At 42.0% G+C, this 19,660-nt stretch overlaps 1 protein-coding gene across 1 annotated transcript in view; it reads left to right on the plus strand.

Annotated features, from left to right (window-relative positions):
• The window catches only part of LOC110501661 (mannosyl-oligosaccharide 1,2-alpha-mannosidase IB), a 121,511-nt gene that overhangs the window by 12,287 nt on the left and 89,564 nt on the right, over positions 1 to 19,660 (plus strand). Inside the window, exon 4 of the mRNA XM_036959012.2 lies at positions 16,750 to 17,011. Coding sequence (XP_036814907.1) covers positions 16,750 to 17,011 — 262 coding nt within the window. The remainder of the gene's footprint in view (positions 1 to 16,749; positions 17,012 to 19,660) is intronic.

Below are 19,660 nucleotides of genomic sequence, written 5' to 3' on the forward strand. Positions count from 1 at the left end.
CTCATAAAGCAAAACATATTGGATTGCAGATCTGGTGAAACATCAGTTGATAGTCAGCCAATCACACTGAGTAGGAGGCTAGTGTGTATCTGAACTTCTGAACTGGGCTTCTCATCCGCTGGCTAACAGTATGTAGCTAAACGCCTCCTGTTCACCATGGACACTGCTGTCTCGTCATACATGGTGAGGCCTACTACTAATAGGCCTGTGCTGCTGCTTCTTCTCTCAAGAGTTTTTCATCATGTGAAATCGGTGTAACCGCTAACACCATGCAGAGCGCTGGGAAGGCTTTTGTTTCTTCATAATTTCTATTAACATGCTGTTGTGTTTTTATCAGATCAGCTCCCTATGTCTCATTTCCCCTCTTGTTTTTGTCTCTTATCTGCTCCTGTTTTCCCCCATCATGTAGTGCACAGCTGCACCCTCTTAGACTGTTGGAAAGCTGGCAGCGCTACGTGTTGCTGCATGAGGGGGGCTCACGTTCAGTTGGTTGCATCCATGGTGAAAGACTGTCACGTCACAGGGATTTCGCTTTGTGAATACACTGTACCGGGGTCAGCGTTGCTGGCTGTCCATGAATAATGTATTCTGTGTGTTTCACTTATGACCCAGAGTCTCTGGCAGGGCCTCTGTTCTTAGGCACTCAGGTCTCTCTCTACTAGTTTCTGCCACCATGAAATGTTTAGGCAACTTAATGGCCCTTGATGTGGGATTCTTATGGACTTCCTGTAGAGGGTTTTGTGTGTCTCTGACCATTACAAGATTGTATTCAAGCTGTAAACAGTGTGTGTAATACATCCTGATCCTAAATGTTACTGTGTTGTAGCTTGTGACTGTGCTGTTGCCAGCAACAGTTTTTCAATGTCATCACAGAGCTCACCTGCGGCTCTGGCTAATGAAGTCGGAGCTCCACCACTGGGGCCACACTGCACACCTGCCTGGCGAGGAGGAGGGTAGAGACAGACACTGCTGAGAGGGAGCAACGCAAACAAATCCCTAGAGAACATCACCTTACATGGCTGAGAGGTGTTCTTGGCTATAGAAGAAAGACAGCCATAGAAATAAACGACTGAAATATGTCTATGACTAGACTATAATACATGGCCATGAAGACCATGCCTGAAAACAACATGTTTGCCCTAGAGGAAAACATGTCTGAAGCGCAAGAAGCCATGCAAGAATCCATGAATACAGAGCACATGGCTGAAAAGCCGATCAATTTAGTTCAACACACACACGCCATACTGCAGCAGTCCGACTCCACTGTGAGTGAACCACAGGGCCTGTGGCTGAAACAGTAAATGAAGCTTGGATCGTTTTGGACTCAGTGCACCGTCACACAGCGCTGATTAGCCCAGACCTCCCTAGGGGTGGGGAGAGACAAATGGAGGAGACTCTCCAGTATCCTGCTCATTACTTACGGGACGACAGAGTGTCATCCTGCCACTGTGCCAGCCTCTCCCTTAGTAGCGCTGAGTGTGTGTGTGTGTAAACCAGTCGTCAGCGCCTGTTGGAGTATCTCTCACTTTGTCTCTGTTTGTCAGCCTATAGCAGCTCCAGCTCGCTAATGGTGGCAATGTGCATCCTTGAGAGAAACACTTGTTTGTGTTTGCATGTCTGTCTGGAACACAATGCTTTCTCAAAAACAACGGATGGACGGGGGGGTGGGGTGATGCCATGGCTGGCTGTGCAGCACTTTAGCTTCATAGCTTGTTTCATAACTGCCATCCAACCGAAAGGAGCTGTAGTCTACACTCCACTATGACTCCTGTCAATTTAGTAAATTAATTCAAACTGAGATTATTGTGTGTGTGTATATATACTGTATGTGGACACCCCTTCAAAGTAGTAGATTTGGCTATTTCAGCCACACCCGTTGCTGACCGGTGTATACAATTTGAGCACACAGCCATGCAATCTCATAGACAAACATTGGCAGTAGTAGAATGGCCTTGCTGAAGAGCTCAGTGACTTTGAACATTTCACAGTCATAGGATGCCACCTTTCCAACAAGTCAGTTCGTCAGATTTCTGCCCTCCTAGACCTGCCCCTGTCAACTGTAAGTGTTATTGTAATTGGAAACGTCTAGGAAGTGGTAGGCCACACAAGCTCACAGAACTGAACTGCCAAGTGCTGAAGCACGTAGTGTGTAAAAATCATCTGTCCTCGGTTGCAACACTCACTACTGAGTTCTAAACTGACTCTGGAAGCAGTGTCAGCACAAGAACTGTTCGTCGGGAGCTTCATGAAATGGTTTTCCTTGGCTGAGCAGCAGCACACAAGCCTAAGATCACCATGCGCAATGCCAAGCGTCGGCTGGAGTAGTGTAAAGCAGGTAGTGTGACTCTCGCCTTTGGACTCTGAAACGGTAAAAACATGTTCTTTGGAGTAATGAATCACATTTCATCTGGCAGACTGACAAACTAATCTGGGTTTGGTGGATGCCAGGAGAACGCTACCTGCCCCAATGTATAGTGCCAACAGTGAAGTTTGGTGGAGGAGGACTTATGGTCTGGGGCTGGTTTTCATGGTTCAGGCTAGGCACCCTTAGTTCCAGTGAAGGGAAATCTTAACCCTACAGCCTACAATGACATTATAGATGATTTTGTGCTTCCAACTTTGTGGCAACAGTTTGGGGAAAGCCCTTTCCTTTTTCAGCATGACAATTCCCCTGTGCACAAAGCGAGGTCCATACAGATATCGTTTGTCGAGATTGGTGTGGAAGAGCTTGACTGGCCTGCACAGAGCCCTGACCTCAACCCCATCAAACACCTTTGTGATGAATTGGAACATTGACTGCGAGCCAGGCCTGATCTCCCAAAATCAGTCCCTGACCTCACTAATGCTCTTGTGGCTGAATGAAAGCAGGTCCCCGCAGCAATGTTCCTACATCTAGTGGAAAGCCTTCTCAGAAGGGTGGAGGCTGGTATACAGTGTATTCTCAAAGTAGTCAGACCCCTTAACTTTTTCCATATTTGCTAACGTACAGCCTTATTCTAAAATGGATTAAATGTTTTTTTCCCCCACTCATCAATCTACACACACTACCACACAATGAAAAAAACAGGATTTTAGAATCGTTTGCAAATGTATACAACAAAAACAGAAATTTCACTTTTTTACATCTCTTTAACAAAGAAGCTTGATCTGGTTTGAGACACTGAAGTGGACTTTGAACAGTGGACATTATGCATTCTGCACCTCTTGGTATTTAGAACGCCCCTCTTCCACCTGCTTGACATTCATGTATTCCTCGCAAAGAGGGGAAACGATTTCAAATGATCGGAGCATGGGCGTGATTTCCAGAGCAAATGACTGATTCTCAAAATAAATAGGATCTGAAACCAGCGAAGATGGCTGCAGTTTGAAGACCCCGGCACAATGAGAGAGAGGGAAAGACGCTGTGTGAATCAGCTATCAAATCCTCTGAGCCGCCAGATGTAATTAATTCTATGGAACGGGAGACCAATGGATGAAGTCATTTCCATGGGTGTGAGACACCTGGGTGCAGCGGAAGTGTTTCATGGCATTACATTATTCATGTCAACCCCCAAAACAGCATCTCTACATTGGAAAATCCTCTTTCGCTCACACACTCTGTTCCTCCCCCTCTCTCTCTGTGTTGCTTGCTGGTGCTGTCAACACTAGCTAGCTAACCCAGCATGCTGCTGCGCCTTAAATCCCTGTTGTTAATTCCCTTTCCGCTACCTTGTAAATAGTCAGTAGGAAAATTGAGGTGAAAAAAGCGAAGGCTTACCCATTCCCCCCTAATCCTGGTCTAAAGAGCATATGCCTGGTCCAGAACTGGAGATGAGTAACTCTAAACCCACTGTCCATCTGGACTGATGTTATCAGGACCCACACAGATGGAAAGATGGAACACGACCAAACAGAGAGCTGTGGAGAGAGCAGAAAGTAGGAGAGGGTAGTTATTAGGGATACTGGGGTGTGTGTGTGCCAGGTTTAAGGATATGGGGATTGGGGACACAAACTACTTGGCACAAAGGTATGGAGTCAGGGACACACTTATGTTGGATACTGTTTTGTCTAGTAGCGCAATTTTTCCACAGCATTCTAAATTAAATAATTCTCCCAAAACCTCTAATTCCTATGATTCACAGCGTTAACTCTGGAAATGATTTTTTGTGAAGAAATGTTAAATACTGTTTTAATAAGGTTGGTACGAACATGTGGAAATCTGTTGCAGCTCAAGTTGATTACAAAACCCACAATGCAATGCTCTCTCTCTGGGCTGGCTGACTGGCTAGCAAGGTTCTATCTAGTAATTGTAGCTACACACAATAATAAATAAACCTCTAGCTTTTTGGGGGGCCCTAAGCAAGTTTTGGTTGGGGGGCCACCACCTTGTGGCAAAACATTTCATTAGCCCCCCTCTTGAAGGTGGAGAGAAATGTTTGTTTTAAAGTTAATTTCCTGCAATTATACACATTTTGCCATGGGGCAGCAGATAGCCTAGTGGTTAGAGCGTTGGGCCAATAACCGAAAGATTGCTGGATCGAATCCCTGAGCTGACAAGGTAAACATTTGTCGTTCTGCCCCTGATCAAGGCAGTTAACCCACTGTTCCCCGGGCGCCGATGACGTGGATGTTGATTAAGGCAGCCCTCCGCACCTCTCTGATACAGAGGGGTTGGGTTAAATGCGGAGGACACATTTCAGTTGAAGGCATTCAGTTGTACAACTGAATAGGTATCCATCCCCCTTTCCCATATCATTTTTTGTTTTGTTTTAAAGGCCCAGTGCAGTCAAAACGTGATTTGTGTTTGTCTTTTATACATCTTTCCAAACGGAGGTTGGACTATATTGTAAACATGATGATAATGCTCTTTTAGTGTAAGAGCTATTTGAAAAGGCCACCCGAAACTTCAGCCTGTTTTAGTGGGATGGAGTTTTGGCCTTACATGGTGACATCACCTTGTGGAAAATTAGTTAATAGACCAATAAGAAAGAAGGTTCCAAACCTCTCTGCCAATAACGGCAAGTTTTCCCCTCACCACTCAGACCACTCTAAGACAGTCCAAGTGAAATTCTTGCTTGAGAAATTGCTCTCTGCTAAGAGGCTATTTTTGTTTAGATTTTTTACCATTTTAATTGAAAACATTGACAGTAAGGTACTTAATTATTTGATATTGAGAACTGCTGCATTGGATCTTTTTTTTTAAAGCAAGTTTTCTGCAATTCTACACATTTTGCCATGGGGTGGAGAGATGTTCTTTTCAGTTTTAAAACTAATTTCCAGCAATTCTACAGATTTTGTGGTGACTTATTATGTTAATATGATGTGAGTGAGAATGACTAACAAAATCAATGGGGCACCCCTGGAAGTCAGGGCCCCTTAGCACGTGCCTGGTCGGTATTCGACAAAAGTTACTACAAGTTTAGATAAGTGGCTAGACTAACTTACCAGTCTAAAACATGTTAGATGACATGGCTAATTGAGTGACTGTCAGTGACTGACATAAGAGAAGAACTGCTTGTGCACAACCAAATTTTGAAATTGCACCTGGTGTATTCTACAATTCTTACTCTCAATAGTAAGTTGATATCCCGACTGAGTTCCAACAACATTCTATTTTATCGTGGCCCCCTATGGCCCTAAGCAACAGCTTAAGTCGGTGAAAGAATGAGTTGAATAATTTGGTCCACTACACTTTGTCATGACCGTATAGACAGATGTATGTGTTCCAGACAAGTATGCCCATACCATCTATTGGCTGATTGTCAAATCTGGAGTGCAGGTAATTGTTTTAAAAGCGTTATCTCCAGTGATGGGAACCTTATGATGTGTTACAACACGATTTCCTGATTTCACAAACGGACCACTTAGAAGTTAAATAATAGTTATTTTACTGACTCATAGAACATAGACTATCACCAAATTGACAGGCATTTCATGAGTGACATTTCTGGAGTGGATTATCCCTTAAATAGCTTTTTGGGGCACATAACATTGTTGACAATAGCAGGGATTGGCAGCTAGAGAATGCTAGACTTCCATCAGGGCCTGTTCTCTTTCTGAAAAGATCCATGTTATCTCATCTCTGGCTCATCTGCTAAACGCTGCAGTGAAAACTCAGGCACCATTATATAAAATAAAAAAACTATCTTTCCCTGGCTGGCTTTCTTCTCACACAGAATGAGCTCTGATCAAAGCCTAATGGCCATACTGAACAGTGCAGTGGTGAAGGCTCTCTGTGGGTAGCTAAGGCAGTGAGTCATTCTGCCCCGAGCCCCCCAGACCACAAGCCTCAGAGAGGCAGAGACCTAATGCTAGCCAGCCCCGGGGAATGAAGGCTCCCTGCTCCTGAAAAAGGTTTGATCCCTGTACCTCAGACACAACCATAAGCCAGTGACCACTACGCCGACATTTAGATGAGATTGTCCCTGTGTGTGTGTGTGAGAGAGGGAAATAGAGGCAGGAGGATGGGGGATATGAACAAGTCTTAAATATACATTGGATGTTCACATAGGCTATCATTCATGGATTCTCTGAAGCTGTGTGAAAAAGCCACACGCTCCCTGTTAGAGGTCTGCATGTGTATGATTTCTTCTTCTGAGGATCACCACTTTATATGAAGAATGTAAAATGTCAGAATAATAGTAGAGTGATTTATTTCTGCTTTTATTTATTTCATCACATTCCCAGTGGGTCAGATGTTTACATACACTCAATTAGTATTTGATAGCATTGCCTTAAATGGTTTAACTTGGGTCAAACATTTCGGGTAGCCTTCCACAATCTTCCCACAATAAGTTGGGTGAATTTTGGCCCATTCCTCCTGATAGCTGGTGTAACTGAGTCAGGTTTGTAGGCCTCCTTGCTCGCACACCCTTTTTCAGTTCTGCCCACAAATTTTCTATAGGATTGAGGTCAGGACTTTGTGATGGCCACTCCAATACCTTGACTTTGTTGTCCTTAAGCCATTTTGCCACAACTTTGTAAGTATTCCTCCAAACATAATGATGGTCATTATGGCCAAACAGTTCTATTTTTGTTTCATCAGACCAGAGGACATTTCTCCAAAAAGTACGATCTTTGTCCCCATGTGCAGTTGCAAACCGTAGTCTGGTTTTGGAGCAGTGGTTTCTTCCTTGCTGAGCAGCCTTTTAGGTTATGTTGATATAGGACTTGTTTTACTCTGGATATAGATACTTTGTACCTGTTTCCTCCAGCATCTTCACAAGGTCCTTTGCTGTTGTTCTGGGATTGATTTGCACTTTTCATACCAAAGTACGTTCATCTCTAGGAGACAGAACGCGTCTATCATCTCTAGGAGAAAGAACGCATCTACTTCCTGAGTGGTATGACAGCTGGGTGGTCCCATGGTGTTTATACATGCGTACTATTGTTTGTACAGATGAACATGGTACCTTCAGGCATTTGGAAATTGCTCCCAAGGATGAACCAGACTTGTGGAGGGCTACAATTATTTTTATGAGGTCCTGGCTGATTTATTTTGATTTTCCCATGATGCCAAGCAAAGAGGCACTGAGTTTGAAGGTAGGCCTTGAAATACATCCAGGTGTACCTCACCTCCAATAGGCTAATTGACATCATTTGAGTCTATCAGAAGCTTCTAAAGCCATGACATAATTTTCTGAAATTTTCCAAGCTGTTTAAAGGCACAGTCAACTTAGTGTATGTAAACTTCTGACCCACTGGAATTGTGATACAGTTAATTATAAGTGAAATAATCTGTCTGTAAACAATTGTTGGAAAAATGACTTGTGTCATGCACAAAGTAGATGTCCTAACCGACGTGCCAGAACTATTGTTTGTTAAAAAGACATTTGTGGAGTGGTTGAAAAACAAGTTTTAATGACTCCAACCTAAGTGTATGTTAACTTCTGACTTCAACTGTATTGGTTTCTTGTTACATTTTGAACTTAAAGCGTTTTGTTTTTTTGTCCGCTGTAAACGTGACAGACGAAAGCAGCGCAATTGAAGTTGAATTCACCGATGCGAGCGCATCAGGCTGCAATTTCATAAAATAGCTGTTGTCTCATTTTATACTCTCTTGTGTCATATTTGGCCCGCTGGCCTTGTGTTTGACACATGTGCGCTAGCTTATTAGCCACGTTATGACTGACTGACTTGTGAGCATTGCTCCTGCTAGTTTGATTGTATTGACATTCCCAGTCGTCCGTTTTTGTTCAAAATATTAAGTAATTGAAACTGAAACATTGCATCCCGAATGGGTGGAGGCAGCAAACATGAATATGCAAGGCCAGCTGTGATTTACAACCCGAAAGCAATATTTTGTGACTATCAAGAAATGTATTGGTGAATTATATTTATCATGCATTGAACTGCATCCATCGATTTTGCAAAAAATGCATTACTGTATGTCATGGAATTGAGTCATATAGAACCTATTTTTAAAACCTCTAAGTTGTTTTTTAAGCATAAACTGGGAATTTTATCTTTTTTTACTTATGAATGTCTCTGTTTCATATCTACAAAGTAGTTAAAACGCTGTCAGCTCAACTTTAAGCCTTGGTATGATAGAGGCATCATAGAAGTCCATCTCATTTCCAAAGGTTCATTTCTTTATTTGAATGAACTACAGTCCATGTACAGTGTCTTCGGAAAGTATTCAGACCCATTACATTACAGCCTTATGTTAAAATTGAGAAATTAATTAAAAATCACCTTTCTACACACTATACCCCATACTGACAAAGCGAAAACATGTTTTCAGACATTTTTGAAAATGTATTTAAAAATAAACAGAAATACCTTATTTTCATAAGTATTCAGAACCTTTGCTTTGAGACTCGAAATTGAGCTACAGTGCATCCTGCTCCATTGATCATGCTCACACACCTGTCTATATAAGGTCCCACAGTTGACAGTGCATGTCAGAGCAAAAACCAAGACATGAGGTTGAAGGAATTGTCCGTAGAGCCCAGAGACAGGATTGTGTCGAGGCACAGATCTGGGGTAGGGTACCAAAAAATGACTGCAGCATTAAAGTTCCACAAGAACACATTGGCCTCCATCATTCTTAAATGGAAGAAGTTTGGAATAGAGTTAGCGAAAAGGCGACTCCGGGATGCCTACCTTCTCGGCAGAGCTGGAAAGAAAAAGCCTCATCTCAGACTGGCCAATAAAAATAAAAGATTAATATGAGATAAGGAACACAGACACCGGACAGAGGAACTCTGCCTAGAAGGCCAGCATCCCGGAGTCACCTCTTCTCTGATGATGTTGAGACTGGTGTTTTGCGGGTACTATTTAATGAAGCTGCCAGTTGAGGACTTGTAAGGCGTCTGTTTCTCAAACGAAACACTCTAATGTACTTGTCCTTTGGCTGCACCAGGGCCTCTCACTCTCTAGTCTAAAGAAGGCCAGTTGTATTGCTTTTTTAATCAGGACAACAGTTTTCAGCTGTGCTAACAACTGCAAAAGGGTTTTCTAATGATCAATTAGCCTTTTTAAAATGATAAACGTGGATTAGCTAACACAACGTGCCATTGGAACACAGGAGTGATAGTTGCTGATAATGAGCCTCTGTAGATATTCCATAAAAAATCTGCCATTTCCAGCTACAATAGTAATTTCAACATTAACAATGTCTACATTGTATTTCTGATCAATTTGATGTTATTTTAATGGACCAAAAATGTGCCTTTCTTTCAAAAACAAGGACATTTCTAAGTGACCCCAAACATTTGAATGGTAGTCTATGTAAATTTGATTTTGATTTTTTATACAATTTTGCAAAAATGTCTAAACCTGTTTTTGCTTTCATTATGGGGTATTATGTGTAGATTTGATGGGGGACAATAAACAATTTTATAAATGTTATAATAAGGCTGTAACATAACAAAAAAAGTCAAGGAGTTTGAATAAATTCTGAAGACACTGTACAACATCTCATCCTCGGATTTCTTTACATTTTTACAGATAAGACATCTTGTATTTACCAAACAACATGATTTGAATATGCTAAAAGACTCTGAGGAATAGGAAGATACAATTTAGAAATTCATTTTATGTCTGCCTTGATTTCTTCCCAGATAACACTAATAATCTCTGTGTCAAACATGGAGCAAACTTGGGAAGTATTACAAATTAGGAAGGGGAAAATATCTGTGATACTTGTCATTTGTGCTCGTACAATCTGAAACATAAAATGTTGCAATTTAAGATTCTACATAGAGTATATTATACCCCTGTACGTACATAAAATGTATACAGAAATGTCCTACCTATGCTGGAGATGTAAGAAACAAAAGGGGACTATTTTCCATATGTTGTGGGCCTGTCCAGAGTAATCTAATTATTGGGACGGCATAATATTGTTTGGATCTCAGTGTATATCAATCAACTTTACCAGGGCAATAAAAGTTTAGGTGACTTCTATCAACAGAAGTTGTGTAATTTAGCCCTTATATCGGCAAAGAAATGTATTGCTCTGCACTGGGAGTCACCCGATTCTCTAACAGTTACCCATAGGTTTGTGTAATTATCGCGCTAGATAGTGTGCGTTTATAATATAATCTGCAAACCCAGGATATTTTTATGTATATGGGCAGAATACCTGGAATATTTTAAACATAAAGGGTTTAATGTATGAATTTGTACAGTCCCTAAAATAACTAAATGCTTACTGACTAACAATCTTTGTGGAAGGGTGCCTCTGGCCCTCGTGGCCCCAGGTGCTTGGTCCCTCCTGGCTCTAGCACACCAGATCCAACTAGCCATTTAACTAGCAAACCTTGGATCTGAGTGGTCTGTTGTGCTGCTGTCAGGATGGATCTGTATGTGGAGTGGCCTAGGGGCGCCAGGGCCGCTGTGAGAGGCACCGTCGCAGACTGTTTAGTAACTCTGCAGGTGAGGAAATAAGACAGATGGAGCAGCTACTTAGGAAAAGCTCATGATAGATACATTAATTGAAATGTACCACTAAATCTAGGCCAATAAGTGTAAATACCTAGAGCAAATACCAATGTTTGAGTAATTGTACTTCTATTTTATTATAATTATTTGTTTTGTTTGTTTTTGCTTGGTTTCTTCTGTTGTTATTTATGTTCATGACCTGCTTGGTTTGATTTGTGTGCTGCTTTCCCATCCATAGGATAGAGATGTGAGGGAGGGTGGGGTTGAGGGGGAGAGGGTAGATGGGGAAATTGGGGTGAGGTTAAAAGTGGCTTGATAGGCAAGAAAAAAACAATACATCCTGTAGGATGAATTACTGTTCAATTGTATTATATGTCATTGTACAGGAATAATTGTAAAAAATTAAATAAATAAAAAAGATGATGAAATGCCATTGGAAGAGGCTAATGAAAGCAGGAAGTGATTATGACTGGAGGCACTAATCAGTAAGGTGGATGTGATTGCTCTGGTCTGATGAAGGAAACATGCAGGTTAGGCAGGGCGCTTGATTGCTCGGGCCTGGGCTCACATCTTTGTCAAGATAAATGAGTCAGGCAGATGTTGACATGCTCTTAATTGAGTGTTTGACATTATGAGCCTCGCATGAAATCACTGTGACGCTAGAGTGACTCAGAATGGCTCCGAGGAGGAGAGAGCGAGGGATGAGGGAGAGAGCACAAGAAAGGGCTAGGTTCAGGCAGATTAATGGGTGAATCCATTACCACAAGAGTATTTGTGCGCCCATTAGGCCCGGTGCTGTGTAGTAATGTTTCCTGTCGTCATCCTGGCCTTTCCCTCTCACAGGTCCTCCTCTGAAGCCATTAGAGCACAGTGGGGGGCTGAAAACACACTCATTTCACACTGCTTGCCACGTCACACACACACACAGTGTTTCCCTTTGCCGGTAATTGCCAGCTTTTGGCTAATAACAAAAAAGAAAAAGCTGATGAATAAAATTGTTGCCGGCCAAATTGACCGGGAGAAAAAACGATCCCATTGCAAAATAATGCTTTTTATTTATTCGATGGAAATACATTTGACCGCCATGCTTATCGGTCTATAGGTTAATTTGCTAAATTTAGTGGAATTATATTGGTGCGTGTGTATTTTTTAGTTAGTCATCATGTGTCTTATTTATCACATGTGCACAGCATATTTTGAGCGGACTATCACTTGTCAGACCGCGCTAGAGATGCTGCTGCAGCTCCTCAACTTGTTGCTACTGGGGTGAAACGTGCTTTTATAAGCTCAGTCATTGTGCAACAATTCTAACAAATCGCGTGTTTAAAACAATTTTGATGGCCAGGATTTAAAAAGCGCTACAGTTTTTATTTCTCTGGTAATTGAATCGCGCCTCCCATTCGCCATTAAAGTGCATAGGCAGCGGTAGGCAGGCTATCAGTGCATCACCAACACTTTGCAATGTGACCTGAAGGCAGTATGCATTTTGAAAAAAATACTTAATTGTACACGTACTTAACATTTTCACATATTGTGAGGCATGTCTTAACTTGCTTCAAAGTAGCCTAGGCAAAATCCACCCATAGAAACATGGTGGCAGTTATTTTATAAAGACTTCCTCATATGCTGTTGAAACCAGCATTTCTCTCTTGTTCTATTGGTTTTCTTATCAACTGTATTTCATTGTCCAGAAGCCAAACGCACAATCCTAGTCATATTGGCGTCCCATCCTGGTTATTGCATCTTTAGATTCCCCCTCTAAGTTTCTAACAGAGATGTTGATCTCTGTCACATATGGAACTGCTCTCATTAGATGCGCTGTTTAGCACAGTGTTTTCCCACGAATTGCATTTTGGCAAATGTTTGGAAATGACATTTTATTGGCTACTTCATTACAGGAGTTGCATGTTCTGTTAAGATGAATTACCATAATCTAAAAGTGATTTCTGCAATTCTGAGCACTGTGGGTGAACGCCCTAATGGGTTTACAGCCAATTCATATGGGTCTGGTAAGTTTCTCAAATGGCCGGTAAATTAAAATCTTCACGGTCACGTTGTCAGTGGCCACATTGTCCTAACGTAAACCCTGTAAACCCTCATGACCGCAATAGTCAGTGAACATATCGCACTAAATATCACATAAATATCATATAGGAGTATATGTTTGTGAGGACGTACTCATAAATGCATAGGACTCCAGCCCTCCGGTGGGATAGAACTGCCAGGACAGTGTCTTTATCTGGACTGAGTCAGTTCTAACCACACACAGTGTAAACACATTTCCTATCAATTAAAGTTTGCAGATAGACACACACACCGACATGAAAATGTATTCATGTTTTGAGTTGAGCGTTATGTAAGTAGTGTGGAGCTGTTATTTTGGTCCTGAAGAGTGGATCGGCACACATTAGGGAACTGTATGGTAATGAAACACAACAGACCTTCACTGTGTCTATTCTGGCAGCCAGTTTACTCTTAAAGAAGGGTAATTAGTATAAAATGCCTGTCTGTCTTGGTGAATTAGTGGCTGCGGTGAAATGGCTCATATCTGTGCTACAGTAGGTGATCCCTAACCCCCCTTCCCCCAATGGTCTCTTCCATTCTCTTCTCCCATCTTTTCTTCTAGCTCTTCATTGTGCAGCTGTCTCTCCTCTGCCAGCCTGAGGGCTCATCTTGAGTGAAGTGAGCTGTAATGGCAGATGTCATCAACACACGTCTCCATTCCCACAGTATCCACCTGACCCTTTTTTTTTTAGCTCTCTGTTATCTGTCGCTCCCTTCTTCTTTTTCCTCTTTTCTCTCTTTGCTCTGCATTTTTATACTTTTTTCACTGTACCCCTGGGTCTGTTAGTCTCTTGCTCCCTCCTGCCTGCCTGCCGTGGGGTCAGGTTGTACTTTGTATTGCAGCTGCTAAAATGGATGGCTTTTAGTGTTCTGTTCTCTCCCTTTCTCTCACACACGTCCCCTGCTCTCAGTCAGGTTCGGCCCTCAGGTTCTCAGCCAGCATCTCCAGGGCCCCACAGCTGAGTCCACACACACATTGGACATCTTGTCCCCTCGCGCAGGTCATGTGGAATGACAATGTTTCACTTCTCTTTTCTCTTTTGTATTAGAAAGCTGTCTCCTGCCTCTTGTTGTTGGGTCATTCTATAAGATTTCAATCACTTTCTGACTGCACCACTTTTGATTTTAGAATTCAAATAGTGTATTCGGAAAGTATTTCAGACCCCTTGACTTTTTCCATTTTTTGTTGCGTTACAGCCTTATTCTAAAATTGATTAAATTGTTTTCCCCTCATCAATCTACACACAATACCCGATAATGACCAAGCAAAAACAGGTTTTTATAAATGTTTTCCAATGTGTTAAAAGTAAAAAACTGAAATATCACATTTACATAAGAATTCAGACCCTTTTCTCAGTACTTTGTTGAAGAGCTTTAGCATCGTTTACAGCATAGAGTCTTCTTGTGTATGATGCTACAAGCTTGGCACACCTGTATTTGGGGAGTTTCTCTCATTCTTCTCTGCAGTTCCTCTCAAGCTCTGCCAGGTTGGATGGGGAGCGTCGCTGCACAACTATTCTCAGGTCTCTCCAGAGATGTTAGATGGGATTCAAGTCTGGGCTCTGGCTGGGCCGTTTAAGGAGATTCAGAGACTTGTCCCGAAGCCATTCCTACGCTGTCTTTGGAAAGTGAACCTTCGCCCCAGTCTGAGGTCCTGAGCGCTCTGGAGCAGGTTTTTATCAAGGATCTCTCTCTGTACTTTGCTCCGTTTATCTCTCCCTCAATCCTGATTAGCCTCCCAGTCCCTGCCTCTGAAAAACATCCCCACAGCATGATGCTGCCACCACCATGTTTCACTGTAGGGATGGTGCCAGGTTTCCTCCAGGCGTGACGCTTGGCATTCAGCCAAAGAGTTCAATCTTGGTTTCATCAGACCAGAGAAACTGGTTTTTCATGGTTTGAGAGTCCTTTAGGTGCCTTTTGGCAAACTCCAATTGGGCTGTCATGTGTATTTTACTGAGGAGTGGCTTCCGTCTGGCCACCCAGTTTGGCTGGGTGGCCAGCTCTAGGAAGTCTCTTGGTGGTTCCAAACTTCTTCCAAGTAAGAATGATGGAGGCCATTGTGTTCTTTATTGCTGCAAACATTTTTTGGTACCCTTCCTCGACACAATCCTGTCTCGGAACTCTACGGACTACGGACAATTCCTTCAACCTCATAGCTTGGTTTGCTCTGTCAACAGTGGGACCTTTATATAGACAGGTGTGGCTTTCCAAATCATGTCCAATCAAGTTGTAGAAATGATCAATGGAAACAAGGTGCACCTGAGCTCAAATTTGAGTTTCACAGCAAAGGGTCTGAACACTTATGTAAATAAGAAACTAGTATAAGAAACTAGTATAAGTATAAAAAATTAAAAAAATGTATACGTTTGCAAAAATGTCATGTCATTATGGGGTATTGTGTGTGGATTGATTAGGGATTTTTTATTCCATTTTAGAATAATGGCTGTAACATAACAAAATGTGGAAAAAGCCAAGGGGTGAGTACTTTCCGAATGCATTGTAGAACATCCCTGTTTTTTAGTCTCCAACAATGGTATATTATAGAACAGCAAGAGGACAGGATTGAAAGAGGAACAAAAATTGTCGACGTTGCAGCTGCTTCTTTGTCCTGAAGTAGGCCTTGCAGGCAAAGTGTTGATGATAAAATGTCTCCTTTTGATCCTTTTTTGTATTTTCTTTTCCACAGTACATGGCTCCAGGGAATATCCTAAGCCTTGACCATGTAGCCTAAATCTTTACTTAACTTCTTATGGGGCAGGTAGGTGGGACGGTAGCGTCAATAAAGCTTAACATCTTGTTAATCCAGCCGCTGTGTCAGATTTCAAAAAGGCTTTACAGCGAAAGCACACCATGCGATTATCTAAGGACAGTGCCCCGCATACAAAAACATGAATAACATTTTTCAACCAGGCAGGTTTGACACAAGTCAGAAATACCGATATAATAAATGCCTTACCTCTGAAGATCTTGTCTGTTGGCACTCCAAAAGGTCCCAGTTACATCACAAATGGTCCTTTTGTTCGATAAAGTCCTTCTTAATATCCATAAAAACTCAGTTTAGCTGTCGCGCTTCATTCAATAATCCACCGGTTTCCCTCCTTCAAAATGCATACAAAATTAATCCCAAACGTTACCAATAAACGTATCCAAACAAGTCAAACAACATTTATAATCAAACCTCCGGTACCCTAATACGTAAATAAACAATACAATTTAAGACAGAGAATAGTATGTTCATTACCGGAGATAAATAACAAAGAACGCGCATGGAAACACTACAGCCAAAATGGAAGCCACTTAGAAAAACTACAACTTCTAGCTAATTTTTCCAAAAACCAGCCTGAAACTCTTTCTAAAGACTGTTGACATCTAGTGGAAGCCCTAGGAACTGCAATCTGGGAGGACTTCATGTACTCATAATAAACATGAAAGCCATTAGAAACAGTGGTAGGCTGAAATTATTTTTTGTTGTTGGATGGTTTGTCCTCGGGGTTTCGGCTGCCATATCAGTTCTGTTAAACTCAGACATTATTTAAACCATTTTTGAAACTTTAGGGTGTTTTCTATCCAAATCTACCAATTATATGCATATCCTAGTAACAGGCAGTTTACTTTGAGCACACCTTTCATCCGGAAGTGAAAATACTGCCCCCTACCCAAGAAAGGTTAACTTTACCATTGTATGACAATGTTTGAATCTTACTGTTTGGTGCCCACTTCCTGCTGTACCTTTTAGGTGCCCACTTCCTGTCTGAGGTTATTCACTTCCTGGTTATGTTGTAACCTGTGTGCTGACTTCCTGTTGTGCCCCTTTAGGGAGGAGGAGGAGAGCCTGCGCGATAAGATTCGTGTAGACCACGAGCGTGCGCTGCAGGAAGCCAAGGAGAAGCTGAGGAAGTCCCGGGACGAGCTGCGGGCTGAGATCCAGACGGAAAAGAGCAAGGTGGTGGAGGACCTAAAGAAGAAGAAGGAGGTGCCCAAGCCCCTGCCCCCTGTCCCCATGCCCAAGGTGGTGGGGGTCAACGATGGAGACCCCGTGGAGCCTGACGTCAAGGAAAAACGAGACAAGATCAGAGAGGTGAGGCAGAAGGAGGGAGAAGGGGTGGGGTTGGGGGGTGTGGATGAGTGTGTGTGTGCCGGTGCGCGTGTCCTTATCTTTGTCTTTTGTCTGTCCCTATGTCACGGTCTTCTCTGTGTGAAAGGGAGATCTAGGAGACAGATGTGTCTGATAGTTCAGATGCTCTTTCTGCGATGCTGAGTAGGGACCGACAGACAGACAGCCAACCTGAGACTGTTTTCCCCCATCCGTCCATTCTTCCAGATAATTACCTCTATCATGCCTTTCTGAATGCCACTTAGTCAGAACACTTACTGCGGCACGAGGCAAGCCCATTTGCTCTAAACCTTGCTTTTGTCTCCCAATGAGCCTTTTGTTTCCACATAATTATCATTCAGAGAGTATGCTGCCTGCCATACACTCATAGCTATACGGCGGCTGCCTGATTACTTTGTGATTGTGAGCACCAATCATATCTCTACAGAACAAAGGCCAACTGTCATAAACAGCAATGTTTTCAAGGAGGGAGGATGGCTATGTGTCGTGCTATTGCAAAATGTTGTAAAATCTTGAGACTCTTCATCAACCGCTTTTAGTTACTCCTCGTCTGTCACATTGTCTAACCAATCTTGTCATGGAATGGGAATGTGACACACCATCTGTCCAACCAATATCGTCTCTGGAATCATCTCTGCCTTATAATGTTTCTACTTGGACATATAGCCTTGCTCAAGGGCACGTCGACAAATTTTTCACCTTGTCGGCTCCGGTGATTCGAACCAGTGATCTTTTGGTTACTGGCCCAACACTAACCACTAGGCTAACTGCCAATTATGTCACTGGGTCTTGAAAAATATCTGACTTAAATGTGAACACAAACTACATGCAGAGGGGATATTGTGTGTAATTGTCATGCCACTCAGCCGTTGTCCCTAGAAATAGAACCATCTTCAATGTTCAGATTCCCACCATATACACTACATGACCAAAAGTATGTGGACACTTGTTGAACATCTCATTCCAAAATCATGGCCATTAATAGGAGTTGGTCCCCCCTTTGCTGCTTTAACAGCCTCCACTTTTCTGGGAAGGCTTTCCACTAGATGTTGGCACATTGCCAACAGTGTTTTTTTTATTTACATTTTTTTATTTGACCTTTTATTTAACTAGGCAGTGGGTTATCTGCCTTGTTCAGGGGCAGAATGACAGATTTTTACCTTGTCAGCTCAGGGATTCGATCTTGCAACCTTTCTGTTACTAGTCCAAGTCTCTAACCACTAGGCTACCCTGCCGCCCCAGGGTAGTTTGTCTATGGAGATTGCATGTCTGTGTGCTCGATTTTATACACCTGTCAGCAACGGTTGTTGCTAGAATAGCCGAATCCACTAATTTGAAGGGGTGTCCACATACTGTTGTATATGTAGTGTACCATATCTCCTCCACCATATTCATTTTTCCTATTGGGACCAGAGCATAAATGCTTGCAGGGATTTTTGTGCCATTGAAATCCTTTGTCGGGCCGCCTAAGCGTTTTTCCAAACAATATGTATGTTTATAAACATTTAAAAAAAAAAAAAACTTTTTCGGGAAGCAGAAATGCTTTCAGTGTAAACTTGAATGACTAAAACCAGATTTAAAGTACAGTACCAGTCAACGTTTTGGACACACTCATTCCAGGGTTTTTTTTCTTTATTTTTACTATTTTCTACATTGTAGAATAATAATGAAGACATCAAAACTATCACATAACACATGGAATCATGTAGAAACCAAAAAAGTGATGAACAAATCAAAATAGATTTTATATTTGAGATTCTTCAAAGTAGCCACCCTTTGCCTTGGTGACAGCTTTGCACACTCTTGGCATTCTCTCAACCAGCTTCACCTGGAATACTTTTCCAACAGTCTTGAATGAGTTCACACATTGGAGAAATGTGATGAATTGCAGTAAATTTGCTTAAATATAACATTTCTACACCGCCAAGATAAGGGTCCTCTACAATAACAGAAAGGCCTGTGTTGTACTGCATTTATAAAGAGATATGTGTGTGTGGTATTCCCCATGGAGCTGGGTACTGTAACTGTAAAGCCCTGATAAATCGATAGCGTAATTAGGGCTTTTAAATGGTGGCCCATAAAGACCGTAGAGAAGAGGATAAGGCCACCCTCCTCCTCCTCTCTCCCTGCCTCCATCTCTCTCTCCATGAGCAATCCCCACAGTACATAGCAAATGGCCCTGTGTGATCCTTAATATGATCCATATGACACCACTCTATCCAAGATGGTGTGTTTAAATATCACACGTCTCCTTTAGGGTATGATAAAGCGCTCTCTCAATTCAATTCAATTCAATTCAAAGTGCTTTATTGGCATGGGAAACATATGTTTACATTGCCAAAGAAAGTGAAATGGATAATAAACAAAAGTGAAATAAACAAATAAAAAATTATCAGTGAACATTACACTCACAAAAGTCAAAGGAATAGAGGCATTTCAGATGTTATATTATGGCTAAGTAGAGTGTTATAACGATGTGCAAATAGTTCAAGTATAAAATGGAAAATAAATATAATTATAGGTTGTATTTACAATGGTGTTTGTGTTTCACTTGTTGCCGTTTTCTTTTGAAAACAGGTCACAAATCTTGCTACTGTGATGGCACACTGGTAT

The sequence above is a fragment of the Oncorhynchus mykiss genome, chromosome 22 (genome assembly GCF_057628025.1).
Source record: "Oncorhynchus mykiss isolate SJ-2025 chromosome 22, ASM5762802v1, whole genome shotgun sequence".
In the NCBI taxonomy this organism is placed as follows: Eukaryota; Metazoa; Chordata; class Actinopteri; order Salmoniformes; family Salmonidae; genus Oncorhynchus; species Oncorhynchus mykiss.